The 15,096-nt window shown below is 39.5% G+C and overlaps 2 protein-coding genes across 2 annotated transcripts in view; one reads left to right on the plus strand and one right to left on the minus strand.

The window, feature by feature from the left end:
* Positions 1-3,380, plus strand: part of sorcs3b (sortilin related VPS10 domain containing receptor 3b) — a 42,425-nt gene extending 39,045 nt beyond the window's left edge. The window contains exon 27 of the mRNA XM_070977085.1: positions 1,723-3,380. Coding sequence (XP_070833186.1) covers positions 1,723-1,787 — 65 coding nt within the window. The 3' untranslated portion in view covers positions 1,788-3,380. The remainder of the gene's footprint in view (positions 1-1,722) is intronic.
* A 1,384-nt stretch (positions 3,381-4,764) lies between these two features.
* Positions 4,765-15,096, minus strand: part of LOC139340930 (VPS10 domain-containing receptor SorCS1-like) — a 49,019-nt gene continuing 38,687 nt past the window's right edge. The window contains exons 23-27 of the mRNA XM_070977084.1: positions 14,706-14,840; positions 11,171-11,270; positions 10,243-10,351; positions 8,967-9,121; positions 4,765-6,762 (exon numbers count right to left, since the gene is read on the minus strand). Coding sequence (XP_070833185.1) covers positions 6,704-6,762; positions 8,967-9,121; positions 10,243-10,351; positions 11,171-11,270; positions 14,706-14,840 — 558 coding nt within the window. The 3' untranslated portion in view covers positions 4,765-6,703. The remainder of the gene's footprint in view (positions 6,763-8,966; positions 9,122-10,242; positions 10,352-11,170; positions 11,271-14,705; positions 14,841-15,096) is intronic.

Here is a 15,096-nt window from a genome sequence, read left to right on the forward strand (position 1 = left end):
CAATCAGATACAAGGATTTATACCTACATCTGCTACAGTGTTTATTACATGGACATTTTTACTTGTGTAAAATCCTTAAATTGGCTAAAATCAATATTTCTACTATAACAATATGTTAAATAACAATGTGAAGACAATGTGACGTGTCATAGAGGTGGGTTCATCACTCTAGTAGTAAGTAGTAATGAACCCACAGATAATTATCCCCTGAGTCTGCAGCTCCACCAAGTTTCAGCTCATTATTTTCATTTTCTGACTCACAACTTTGCTGCTTTGGTTCATTCTCACTGCAAACAGCGAGCAGCTGTGTTCATCAATTACAGCTTTAAAAACTCACTGCACTCTACCTGTGCAGCACCAAATGGCATACAGACACAGATAGCAAGTAGCCTGTGAAGCATTTAGTGGCATTTAGCAGCTAAACAGCCAGATATTTCGCTTAGGAGTTGGTGGAGACCAAAAACTGAGCTAAAAGAGAGTGAAATATTTGACTTACATTCACCAGGTAGCCACAAATCATCCAGATAAATTTGGTCAGTCATTCACAAGCAAGCAAGTTCACCTTGTGAATACGTGATTGTACAAAGGATGTTACTACATGAGCTCAGGAGCAACTTTTTTGGAATCATGATTGTATTTCGCCATTTCAACCTGAAAGGTGACTTCATGTTAATGTTGTGTTCAAATAAAATATCCATATTAAAGAAAACCAAACTGCCACACTGCTGCTGGTCGCTACATCACAGAAATGATTTTGTGCAATCAATCCAAAACATTTTTAAGTTGGACTAAGCTTGATAAATAACTTTTAATCTTAAAGTTTGTGAGTAGTAGTAAAAGTGAAGGATTATAACTTTCACTTACTGCAAGTCCATAATGTTATTTTTAGCAGTTTGATGAATACGGGCCCAGGTCTCTTCCCTCCTGGAATCTACTTGAATGCAGCCAATCCTGGCTGGCATAGCGTGATATAGTAACTTCTGTTGAGGCTCATGAGCCAATACATTTCTTCTGCGGGCTACATAGATTTTAATCTTAAAATGTACTCCATGTAAAAGCAATTTAAATCTCATAAATCATATTTTCTTTAGCAAATCTGAGCTGACTGCCAGATCTCTACCTTGATGAATTTACTGGCAGGTTATTAGTTATATGGGCAAACATGGAATTAGCTTCACGCGTCTTTGCACAAATCACTGAATTTAAGCTACTGACACAGTTGAGAGATACCGTAAAAGAGCAACCTTTGAAAGAGCCAGTGTCTGCACAATCTGAATGACCCTACTTGTCACAGCGATGCTATCTTATCAGCCCTGCATCACCAGCTCAGCCCTGCCTGGATAGGCCATGTTCCTTTGAGACAACAGGGGGCTTTTTAACAAAAATGCATGGCTGATGACTTCATAATGAAGCATAAAAGCTGATACAAACCATTTGATCTTCAAGCAAGCAAAAGAAGATTAGAGAAAGCGAGATTGAACTTTGAGTTGTTTGGTTGATGTTAAAGGCTGTTAAAAGTTATTACTGCACCCCAAAATCAATGTCATGTAGATAAAGCCAAAATATCCCTGAGTCCAGCTCAAAGTCGTGTTTGCAGGGACTCTCTCTCATAATTCTTTTATCGTATCCTCAAAACAAGCAAGTTGTGAAGTGCATGTGATGACAAAGCAGTTGACTGTCCCTGTATTTAGTCTGTTTTATTATTTGTTTGCATGCTTTCAGGAGGAGTTGGAAGAAATATGGAGAGAATTGTCACAAGGGAATTTCCAAACTGTACTAATGTCTAAAACAAGCGCTCTGTTATTGAGTAAGTACAGATTGTTGTGTTACAATTGTGCTGAAAATGTTTGCTTTGTTGGCATTGTTTTTTCATTTATTTCACGCTGATAGCTGCTATCGTTCAAAGTCATGTTTTTAACTCACATGGATAGAGTTAGTATCTACTTTACAATACTTGAGGAAGATCAGTCCACTGAGCCAGACTCCTGGGCCTCTAGTTTGAGGGCGGTGAATTGCTGAAATTGGCTGATAACTACAGCACAAAATGTTCAATTAGCATCAGGATTCCATCGCTCTGTATGGACACCATGGCTGCACTGTTGATATTAGTATTCATGAATATTCACATGCCATTGTGTGATTTTGACGAATGCTTTACTGTCTGTGACACAGCATCTTTCTTCTTAATTTGGATAGTGTCAAGAGAGGAAAAACAGACTGACTTTCTCAAATAAAATACCTCAAAAGCTATAAAAAAAAAATCTTAATATAAAGTCAGTGAGAAAAGTACCATTCACTCATGGAGGAGTACAAAAGAACGAATGTATTGGTTTTAATGAAAGTTTGATAAAGTTACTTCAACCTCAGCATTGAATGACAGGATTATCTTGACGTACTATAAGGATCTGCCGTTAAGGAATATTATAATATAATACAGGGCTTAAAATGATGTAATGTAATAAAAATGTTTTTGAGATCTTACAGTACTTGTTGATAATGTTTCCCTCTTAGCATAATGTTTGTTCATAAATTGAACCAGCAGGCTATAAAACTTGTCAAGTGTAACCTTTTTATTGTGTTCTTTTTACGATTTTGTGTCTTTTCTTCACATCCTTAATGGAGAAAACAAGCCAAACTACAAAGAGTTATCTGTTTAAGGAAGAACACATCTTGCTTTGCCGCCGGAAGACAGGAATATAATTAATAGGTCATTTTAAGTTTAGTTATCATTTCGTTATGTTAAATAAGCCACTTTAACTTAACGCTCTGGATAAACTTTTGCATTTGCCGCCCTATAACTAGAGGTATATATCTCTATCTATATACATATACATAAATGTCAAAATCTGACTGTGAATGCTTATAAGAAAGAGACGTGTAGATAACATGGTGCTTTGAATGACTTTTACACAACAAAAATGAGATGTATGGACATGAAAGTCTGGCCTTAGAAGTGGAAATCCTGAAAACTTGTACATAGAATAAGACGGAATGTAAATTTCTCCAGTAGCTTCATCCTACTTATTGTCAAGTCGACCCACTGATCTTTAGCCTCACTACAAGCTCTGTGTCCCCTTTTCTATTTATTTTTTACAGTAGCATGCCCTAATCACCTGTGATAAAAGACTTGAGACTACATTAGGGTGAGCGAGTGCTGTGTATATACATCATGGTTGTTTTAAAGTTTACTTGGCACATTAAACATATGATTAAACACCTCGTCTAATAGTCTAGTTGTGCAATGGCCCAGAGTTGTGCATGATCTATGATATTGTCCATTTTTGTTGATGATATACAAATGGTATTGTTTTGAATCATATTTCTTACTGTGAACAAATTGCCATTTTAAAATTGTTCAAAATAAATGTATTTTTATATGGAATTATGTTTTATTCCTATCATGCATGCACCTGCGGTACAGTCTGTGTTGTAATGGAAAAGATTATACCATGGTTTGCACTTTGTTTTCTTCACCAGCGAAAGGATGCCAGGTCAGAGTTTTTGGTCAGTGAAAGAGAAATGTTGTCATGACATAAACCTGAAAACAAATGGTTTCATGAAGCTTTGTTTTTGCCCCATTAGTGCAGTCTTATCTGAAACACAGGTGCCTTGTAGCAGCCAGTGTATCAGTCTCAGAATACCATTTTTACTGATCCAGCAGAGGCTCTGAGGTCTGCTTTAATGGGCAGAAGTGTGATAACACCCATGTGAAGATTCCCATCTGACACGTTGACTGAGCAATCATTCGATCACTCAAGTTGCCAGTTACAGATGGTTCCTATTTAATGGGAGCAATTACTGAGGCTCTGGGTGAATGATGAGAAACAGATGATTTTGTAAAGAACTACTGGTGTTAGGATTGCGTCGTTCTCTGTCCTTGCACATGAAAGCATTGGTTGGAGGACAGACCTGGCGGTCGATTGGCTGAAATAACTCAAAGGCTGCAGCAACAAGGCACTTGTTCCTCTGTTTTGCATTTTGTTTGCCACTTCAACAGCTTCATATCACACACCAATCTTCATCACTCCAGCAGCCGCCGACGCCCCGAGAGTCTTATTCTCGCTCCTGCTCTCAGTCTGAATTAACACCAAGGCCTTTCTCTAACTGCCCTGGGATGTTCGGCGGTGCACAATCAAATTGAACGGTGACAATCACTAATGGATGATTCGCTGCAGCCAGACACTGTAATGTAGCACTCAATGAAAGGAAACATGCTCATCAATTTCACACTGTGGCTAACACAATATTGCTGTGGGTTATTGTTGTGGGACATTTTTCATTCAAGGTGCAACCCAGTCTGGGAAATCTTCCTTGATTGTGTGTGTGTGTGTCTGTGTCTGCGTCTGTGTGTGTGTGTGTGTCGATTTCCTGGAGAGGGGATAATTAATTTGCTTCACATTGGGAGAGCCAAGGAACCAGCCCATTAGAATCACTCCAGGCTTCCTCATGCTTTTCATTGTCCTCCCGCTCTGCCCCATCGTATCATGCAAATGGCCGCATTGAAACTTTAAGCATGCTAGGCAACACTTGTTAGAGACAAAGCAGAAAAAGCAACAAATTCAACAAAGTGTAAGCGCCTGTTGTTCAAAACTACCAATTTGTGACTCGCAGGCGGCCGAGGTGGAGTCGTAGTTTTGCCCTTCACGAAGTCTGCTGATTGACTAAATCAAAAGGTCAAACACAATTAACACACTTCAACAGATCGAAGACAGCAAAAATAATCTATTTATGCTGTGGGAAATGAGTTTAACAACCAGCCACGCTGCATTAATGTTGTGTTTCTGCTTTATTCCGCAACCACGGTTACTTCTGCAAGATCAAATGAACGACACAGAAACAACCCACTGAATAATCACATCACTTGTAATTAATGAGCGTCTGAGAAACGGAAAATACATTTCATTTTTTTCCTAATTAAGACGTATTTTAAGTATCTTGAAAGAGGAAAAAAAAACATGCAAATATGTTCACAATCGTATTCACAGGTTGATTATCGGGACTTGCGAGAAAACTTTGCTAAATATCTAACAAGCACAAAATGAGACGCGCGTTTTGATCACTGCTCCGTCTGATGGCCAGCACGAGCTCATTTACGCTCCAGGCTCAATGGTAGGATTGGAGGGAAGAAGTATGGAGAAGCCTCTAGTCAATTTGTCTTACTGACATATGATGCTGACAACACTTAAAAAGAAAAGTTTGATGAAGAAGAACTTCAGTACTTATCCCAAAGAGACAGCAGCTGACCAAAGCTCTGTGCGTAGGCTGAGCCTTGTTGACAGGAGATACGTCTTCTCTATCTCTGTGTCCCTCGCAGCGAAGGAGATGAACAAATCTGCAGCCTTTTGTCCGCTGAGTCCTTGGGGGCAAACCGAGAACAGGCTGCAGGCTCCTCTGCATCACTGTAAACTGAGGAAATGCCATGTGGAGACGCTGGTATCATCATGGTAGATAAACAGTCCCGAATAATAATAATAAAAAAAAAAAGGTGTTTAAAACAGCCTAAAAGCAGAAAGTCTTTCCATTCAAACTCGGTGTATTTTCGGTGTTGGCGTACCACGACCTTCACAGTGAGAATATTTTGTATCTGTGTCAAGAAGCACTTCTAACTAAATCTAGAAGACAAACTGCTAATAAATCTCAGAACTAATAAGAAATTCATTAAAATACAGATGTGGCACCGTAGCACTTTTTACTGCATTACAGCAAGTCTTTGCTGCTGTATCGCTCTTTGTTAACACAGGCATTATTCAGAAAATTGAGTTGACTTTGAAGAAACCCGAATGTACAAGAAATGCTCCGGGCGACCAAAAAAAAAAAAAAAGCACAAGTTTAAAAGTCACTGCATTGTTTAACAGTCAAATTGACTGTTAAACTAATGAATATAAGATTGCTGCTGCAATAACAGTCCATATGCATGATTTAGATTTGACAGGATACTTGTGTACAATCTGTTTTTAGGATGTTTTAACATTTATGATGTTAGCATTCATTCCAGTGTCACTTAAGCAAGAGGGGTCGCTCAGTTTCTCATCTACTGTGAATACCTATCCAGTATATCCACTTTAATTTTCTGTTCTTGTTTTTGTTATGACATATATAACATTTTGAGCGGCAGGCTTGATGGAATACACAGATCTGGGACTAGAAACCCTCCCTCATCTCCTGGATATTGCAAGCTTTCATTTGATGAGAATCTGGTGATAAGATTTACTGATTGTACAGAGCTTAATGAATCTGCTTCCCTCACTGTCTTACTCAGATAAGCTATTTCCACATAGTTGAACAAAGTAAACTTCACAAACACAAGCCCAAAGAACAGAAATTGGAGCATATTTGGAGATATTATTATACATCAGTTGTGTTCCGCCGTTTGATATTTTCATATTTGAGCAGACGCAGCTGTAACCAGCTGAGACAAATAACTTTTACTTCTTCCATTATGGATGTACATTATTTACATAAAAAGATCAATGTCCTTGCAAAAATACAAGTATTTTCAGTCAAAAAGTGTCCCTTTTCAAGAAGCAAGTATAAATCTGTACAGTCTCCTCAGAGGGATTAGGCAGCACAGTGTGAACTGGTCCATCCATGCATGGGTAGGAAAACACTCGAGACCATTCATTGTGACCGTGGTTTCATAGCTTGCTGGAAGTAACTGCCAAAGAAGATGTATTGCTTTCGAGTCGGTCATAGACTCTCAACATTAAAACACATGGGGCGCTTCATCAGAGAGCTTGATGTCTGTGTGAGATGGCAGGTAGCCTGGCAAGGGAGAAAAGAGGAAAGAGACAGAGGAGGAATTTTATGTAGCTATTTGCATACGGGTGTATTTTTGCAGGCAAACACATTTATCTTGGATGGGTCGATTGTTTATCTACGGCTGGAGGTAAATCAACCGCAACCCCATAGATATTTCTTGATGAAAATGCTTTCACCACTCCGCGTCTTTCCTGATGCACTAATTATTTTATTGGGTCAAATAATTCACCTAGACATTCTCATCACTTTCGCTTGCTCTTGATTGTGCCTCACTTATCTGTGAATACTAATACCATGCTGTGACAAACTCAGGTTGGCAAATACATAAATATACAGCGCATAATAACTGTATCTTGGCAACTCATATGATAATACAGGTGCAGGAAGAATCGCACCAGCACTTAACATTAAGTGACTATGTAGCATCTCTTCCTTGTCTCTGAGCTTCAACTTGTCACTCTTTGCCAGTGCAGTCTTTAATATACTGTCACAACCTCTGCAACAACTTTATTTGCTACGCTAAAAGGTGAATTCACACATTTTCACCAAAAAACTGATTTTCTCACTCTTGTGATATCTTACCATGCAGATAGTTTTGGTTTCATGTGGTTTCGGGTTTCAAGGAGGCAAACAAAGTGTTTATGGTGCTCACAGCAGAAAGAGAAACAATGTCCTGGTTAAGGTATGGTCACATTAGCCTCCTGTTCAATCAATTTGCCCCGACACTCAGCACTACAGCCATCACCCTCATGTAGTATCACTAACCCTCTGATATCAAAACATCCAGTGACTGGTCATTAATCATCCAAAAATGCAGTTTTTAACATGCACATTCATCACTCACTGCCACTGTCAACACGCAGTGTACATTTCATTGTATATATTATTTACTGCCCCACCATTCTCTGCATATATTGCTGTTTATTTTTGCACTGTTTAGCTTATTGTTCAGTCCTTTCTATGTCTTCTTCCTATGCAAGTGCATCGAGTGCACTGTTTAAACTCACATTCCTTGTATGTGCAAGCATAGTTGGCCAATAAAGCTGATTCTGATTCTGATATGAGCAGATCAATTGCCAAATGTAAGTGCTTTATGAGAGCGACGCTACAGTTTACAGTTTGGGAGAGTCATATCGAACAAAACAGGTTGATGGCACATTTCGAGCTCGTTTTTATTTCCATGTAAAGATAACTTCCAGTAAAACATACACAAAATAAAAAGAAGTTCTAGCATTATATGTTCTTCTTTATGCTTTCAAATAATATGTTTAGATGCAAAACTTCACTTAGAATAGCAGACAGAAAAGATACGCTACAAGCTTTGAGTGAATCCTAATAAAAGGCTTTTTCCCTTCATCTCCCTGGCTGTCTACAAGCAACCGGTAAAGCTAAATGTTGTGTGTGCAAATTGCCAACTCTACTGTACTAATTAACAAGAATAATGGCAATATTTCCAAACATAGTGCATCAGTGTTTCTGCAAAGTTGCAAGTAAAAGTTCAAAAAAGGAAAGTCTGACCCAAGAGCTGAACTGGAGCTGGCCGGGAGATTGCAAAGAAACGGGAAGAGCACTCGATTTCCTCACGCGTACTTCAGCTGAAGTGAAGAACGTGTAGTGTGACCGTTCCTTCACGGCTTTGCTCTTCACTGTACAGTTTTTATAGGAACACTTCAAATGAAAACAGTTGACAGCGTACTTTGTGGATTATCCAAAGTAATGAGCAAAGTGTTCCAGGAGAGAGGCGATGGTGCTGAATTGTCTGCATCTGTGGGGTTTTCTGATGCTGTTGGCACTACCAGCGAAATTCAACAAATCTCAGAGATGGATATCTGAAAACCTGGGCAAATAAAACCACTGGATGCCACTAAATGTAATTAAGAAAACATCAAATGGAATTGGCTCCAGCACCCTGCGGGGTAAAGCTAATGGCTGGAAGAAAATGTTCCTTGTCATTTGAGTGAATTGACCCTTGAAGTAATTCTGCGGGTTCTATACTCAGTGCACCAAAATGTTGGTGCTGCCCCTTTTCTTGCTTTGAGAACTGAGAGTCGGCCGTGATTACTTTAATGATTACTTTCATAAGTGCTAGAAACGCTACATAGAAGTAGACCTTTAACATAAGAATCAGAAAATAACAATCTGAATAAAACCCTGCGTATGCTTGAGGAATGACAGTCACTTAAAGGAGAAAACAGGCACATTAATACCTCTGCTTTTTGAGTCCAACTGTACATCCACATGATCCAGCGAGGTCAGCTTGTCCCCCTCAGGGTTTGGGACGGCTATGGAGGTCACTGTCGGGATGACCTCTTGTTCTTTGTCAGGCTGCTCCGCTGTGTATGTGTTGATGCCCGGGATCTTCCTGTAGGTCATGCAGGGGAAAGAAAGGGAAGAAAAAAAGATTAAAAAACGGAAAGTTCGTGGAAACCTGCCATCAGGTCTGTTTCACTAATGCTTCCACTATGCATAATGTGTCACATACTATTTTTAACTGTTAAGGATGGGAGAGGATTGCTTGAAAGCTGGAAACTAGGGCATTTTGCAGTCCACTGGGCATTGCTCTCTCACTTTCATATTGTTCACCTCACTTTTCAATCAATTTTTCATCCCCTCAGATGCATCCCCAATTCTGCTTAAAACTAACATCTTGCATTTCTAATTTCAGATCCTCCCCCTGTGATTTTGAGCTGCAGCTGGTGCTGTGGCATTTGAGGCAGCTTTAGAAACTCAAAGTTGACTTCTTAATGTAGTAATTATGATCCCGAAAGTTAAAGCTAAGCAGTGTTTTACTTTCATAATGAGTAAAATTCGACAAACCGCAGAGGAACTCGACCGTTCCCCTGTGATTGGCAAGGGATTACCTGCAGCAGAGGATGCTATTTACTGTATGTCCCTCACTGTATAATATATGTTGTCTCAGGACTTATCTCCTCAACCTTTCCTGCCATTCTGCAGAGTATGCCTCACCTTGAATGGCTGTGTTTAGCATTTCCGAAAGGTCAACCCTCACATTGTCAGTTAGATGAATATTGATAACTGCAGGACTCTGACACCCATTCAGCTCTCTGGGAGAATTGATTAGACTGTCATTCCCTGTAATATTCCGCAGATTGAGACAGAGGGGAATTGTCTTATTCCTCGAGCTATTATTGTGTCGCGGACGTCCATAACTCAGAGATATATGGAGTCTGAATACTGGTGGAAAGTTTTAGGAGTTCGGCGGTGAGGTTGCTTGCTTGTAGATAATGGTGCCGGCTCTAAACCAGGTCTTTATGCAACACACACACACACACACACACACACACACACACACACACACACACACACACACACACACACACACACAACAATAACATCTACCTCATCATAGATGTTTGCAGTGATGCGAGTCGGAAAATAATCTTAATCTTCACGCATACTTGCTAACCTTATGTGCCGTACAGTATATTTAGTTACAAATGTATTCTATCCAGCACGCCGCACCTTTTAAATTTATATATTACAAAGACGGCCAAGCCCATCAGCACGACTGACACGAGCATGATGACTGCAGTGCCGCTGTGGCCACTATCGCTGCTGTCCACAAGAGGAGCTTAGAAGGAGAAAGAAGGAAAGAGAGAATGAGTGCAGGCCAAATGAAGACAAATGCATTTTTTTTAATTATATATGAATATAAATCCTATAGCAATTAAAGCTATTAAATAACAATGTAGAATCACTGCTGGCTTGATTTCCTGATAATATGCGAGAATTACTGAGCGAGCAAATGTACAATTAACATTTTATCTTATCAGTAATGCTCTGAGTCCCTACAACCCCTGAAAGTTGGGACGCTGTGTAAAATATAAATAAAAACAGAATGCGATCATTTGAAAACGGTTTTACAGCCCGCTCCATCCTCGCTTGTGACCGACTGAGCCTTTCCAGGATGCCCCTTTCATACCCAATCATGATACTATCACCTGTTACCAATGAACCTGTTTACCTGTGGAATGTTCCAAACAGGTGTTTTTGGAACATTCCACATCTTTCCCAGTCTTTAGTTGCTCCTGTCCCAACTTGTTTGAAATGTGTTGCTGCATCAAGCTCAGAATAAGCAGATATTTACAAAAATCAATGAAGCTGATGAGGCCGAACATTAATTATATTGTCTTTGGGCTGTTTTCAGTTGAGCATATGTCAAAAAGGATCAGCAAATGATCACATTCTGTTTTATATGTTTTACTCATTGTCCCAACTTTTTTGGGCTGTGGGTTGTATAGTAAAAACAAACAATAAGACAATTAAAAGTTCTTTTGTTCCCTTGTAAACTGGATCCATCCAAAGTGGAAGAACTGCAAAAACTACCACCCTCTTTCTCCCAAAATGGACCGGACCACCATTTGTTCAGGTAGGTGTGTGGCAGACTCACCTGGTGACAGCCTTGTGGCATACACGTTCACCTGTGCCCCTGGTTTGAGTGTGATCTGGATGAGGTCTTGGTTCAAAGCACTTAGCAGAACCTGAGAAAGCTATGAGGAGTGATAGAGCAGGAGGACTCTGTCAGCAGCGGCTGCACAGCAATATTCCACAGTCATCAATATTTCAAACGCAGTCATTTCATCCAACAGCCTGAATTATGAATCACAATTTTTGCTTCCTTCTAAAGAGGAGCAAATGTTGATATGACACTGAAAAACCAAACCTGCTGCACCGAAACCCAGCAGGCTTTTACTGGCGATGGAAACCCTATCAGGTAAAAGGGCGCTCTGCTTATGGTGTGGCAGTGACATTTAAAAAAAAATTAATCTTTTGCTTTTTCGATCAAAACTGGGAATTTTTCATCTGCTTTTTTTTTTTAACCTTAGAAATGTGATTTACTGATTTAAAAGTTCAGTGAGGCAAAGCTATTGGAAATCAAACTATGTTCTAATATCATGAAATTGCAGTTTTAATTTTTCTCCCCCTGAAGTGCCTCAAGTTCCCCTGTTTTTCACACCTAGATGAAGCAGTCATTTAACAAGAGACCAAAATGCCTTCCCAGAGCCCATTTGAGTCCTTAGCCATGCCTCACTAATTCCATCTCGCTCTTTCTAAAATCTTTCCACTGGTTAAAATTAGACTGCTCTACACAGTATGAATAATTACTTTTTGTTCTAGTGGCATATCAGGGTCAGTAAATCTATTACACATTTTAATAAGCTGTTCCACACATACACTCACCACACACATGCACGTGTGTATGTGTGGGCACATGCTCACTTAGTGCATCCGCACTGCAAGTCATTCACAGGAGATGAGAACAGTGAACTGAAGATTTATTACCCTATTGTCTGTGAGGTTCTGCCAGGTAATCAGACAGGCTTTAGATAAATACATCTCTTTAATTCCCAATCCAGGCCGCCTGGCCCAGTTTGTCTCCTTTCTCGATGGTGCCAATTATATGATGCATCAATGTAATTAAATACCTATTAGCTTAGTTCAAGACTGACTGTGAGCCAGTAAAATTATGTTTACTTGTGATCCATCGAGGTCCTATCCGTTACGATGAATAAATGAGCTTGCCTGGCTGCTGCTTTTAAAAACATCCCTGTTATTATATTGTTTAAATGTTTAATTGCTTTCTCCGGCATGATAAGAGAATGTTTTTAAGATCCAGGATTATTGTGAGGAACCGTAGCTTGAAATGATAATGGCGCTGTTATCTAAAGGTTTATGCACGTCTTTTAAGAGAAAGAACTTCTAAAAAGGTGGCAGTCAGTCTACAACGTAGTGAGATGCTTTTTGAGTATCATTTCATTGCTCTGATGGATGCCGGTTCGGTGCTTTTACATGGGAAGACATTGCCCTCTAGTGTTCGCATAATGTATTACTCTTTAGGAGGGCTTGAAATGCGAAGTGCATGAGTGGGGGCATTAAATCATTCAGCACTTGAGCAATAAAGATGCAAAATTTCATTTCTTAAAGCTTGATCCTCTGCGATACAATGAGTGCAATCTTGCTTTTTGTTTGGCGCCGAAGAAAACGAAACCAAACTAACAATTTAAGCTTGTGTTGCATGATTAAACCATTATAACACCACAAATACAGTAAAATTGAGTAGCAGTTCTTTGATTGAATGGCTCCAGGGGGAATCTTACGAGTTTACACTACAATCTGGAAACTAAATGAGGTGTCTTATGGAGCTATATGAGATGAAATGGGTCCTATGTGTTTGCATGCTAACAATAGTGGAGTGATACAAAACATATTCTTCTTGTTCTCTGTGTGCTTTGACTTAATGAACCACACTGGAGTTTTTGCATCTTTTACGCCAATTGCTACAAGAAATGTATACTCTTCATTACCATTGACCTTTTCCGAGAAATAATTTAGTGTCCCTCCTACCTACCATGCAGCCAGTGGTGTCCATTCATTTCACTGTGGTATGAACATACATTTGCAGAGGCTTTAAACTTGGCTGACTTCGGTAATCCATCACCATGAGCATCATGTCTGCATTTATTTCTATCAAAGTTAACCTTATTGTTGCGTGACGATGGAGTGCAGACTTTCCAAATAAAGCCGCACTTAAAACTGTGTTACCATGCAACGATAATGTAACTTTGACAAAAATAAATGCAGACATGATGCTCATTGTGATGTATTGCCTCACCGAAACAAGTTTAAAGTCTCTCCAAGTTGATTTTCATACCGCATTGAGAAGAATGGCAACCAGTGGCTGTCTGGAAGGCAGAGAAATGGATTCAAATGTATGTACAATATAAAACACTTGGAAAATAAGTGATCATGCAAAGTGCATTTGACCTTAAGCCTCTTATAAAAGAGAGATAAGAGAGAGAATAAATAAAGGAGGAAAACTTGGTCAGGGAATATAAAAACCAAAAATCACCTTCCCATGTAGTCAGAGATAGAGGGGAGGGATCTGTGCAAGTACAAGTACCTGTTCACACAGTACACATAATTACAGCACAGTTAACATGGAACCTTTTCTTTAAGTGCACACAACCTTGAAGAAAGTTCTTCAGACATCTTGAGGCCAGATATTACTTTACTAAGTCAATTAAGATAAAGAAAGTGGAGCTGATTTAGTTGACATATTCATTGATGCATGCCAGATTAAAGAAATCAGGATTATACAATGGAAAACAAAAACTCCAAGAACGACCTGACTGTCCAGCAGAGAAATGAGGATGATTGAGGACGATTGCAGTAATATATGATGAAAGCCAGACGATGAAAATTGGAGTTTACACAAAGAGGTTCTCAGGGACAAAATGACCATTTTTAAATTTTCTGGATTTGTCTTTTTCATTTTGGCAAGAGACCGCGAACGAGATGATATATATGTGGAATATCTGGAATGGAAGTTGACTGCTCTTTTGTTACATTATGTCAGGCTGAAATCCTGGATAAACTCATGGCACAGGATACTTTTGGCTACGAGCACAAAAGCTATCACGCAAATGGCTGCAGGCAAATCCTCCGACAAAGGACGACTGGACTGCAACTGTCAACGAAATTAATTGACAAATTGACCGTTATCTTATCTTAGCTGCGATGTAAACAAATCTATAAAATACATTGAAAAAACTGTCTGTATCTGTGCGGTACGTGCAGACTAGCAGACCATGAGTCTGTACAGTTTTACTGTACTGTGCTGCTGTCAACCCACTCATTTAAAAAAAATTAAATAAAGCTGCAAACTAAAATGTAACCTTCTGATGAGAGAGCTATCCAGACATCATAAAGTATGTTCTCTTTTTAATACAACAATGGAGCTTACAGTGACTCAGTAGTGCTGTATGACACTCTAAAGGCAAGGACATATTCTCCAGGGACATTCTCTCGAGAGATGCTCTCTTGACTTCCTTCAGCTTGCTTTTGTGTCGTTTTAATTATCGCAGAAAACTACATTGTGCTGAGCATCTGCCAGGGGACATTAAAATGATTTGACGAGACCGTACCTGATCCAGGTGCGGCAACTTTTCATCCATGCTTCCGTGTCTCGACCTCCTCTCAGGCACGATGAAAACCTCTGCTGTGGTTGGGAGGCCTGGAAGCACCGTGACCAGGAGCTGATCCTCACTGATTCCTGTGACCTTTAACAAAAACAACAAAACCTCATTAAAAGGGTTTTTCATTTGACACTGCTTGGGCTGATATTCTGTGTTTTGGCCATGAAATATGATCAGGACTCGCCTGTATTAATGAGCAAATGCTGTTGGCTTGTTGCTTCATGTATCATTTGCCTAAGTACCAGTCACTGTCAAGATATAATGCACGGATCAGCTGAAACATGCAAGTTCAATGTGACAGTCTTTGGCAAATGCCAGGGCTTTTAGTGCATTTATGCCG

The sequence above is a fragment of the Chaetodon trifascialis genome, chromosome 13, assembly GCF_039877785.1.
Source record: "Chaetodon trifascialis isolate fChaTrf1 chromosome 13, fChaTrf1.hap1, whole genome shotgun sequence".
Lineage (NCBI taxonomy): Eukaryota > Metazoa > Chordata > Actinopteri > Chaetodontiformes > Chaetodontidae > Chaetodon > Chaetodon trifascialis.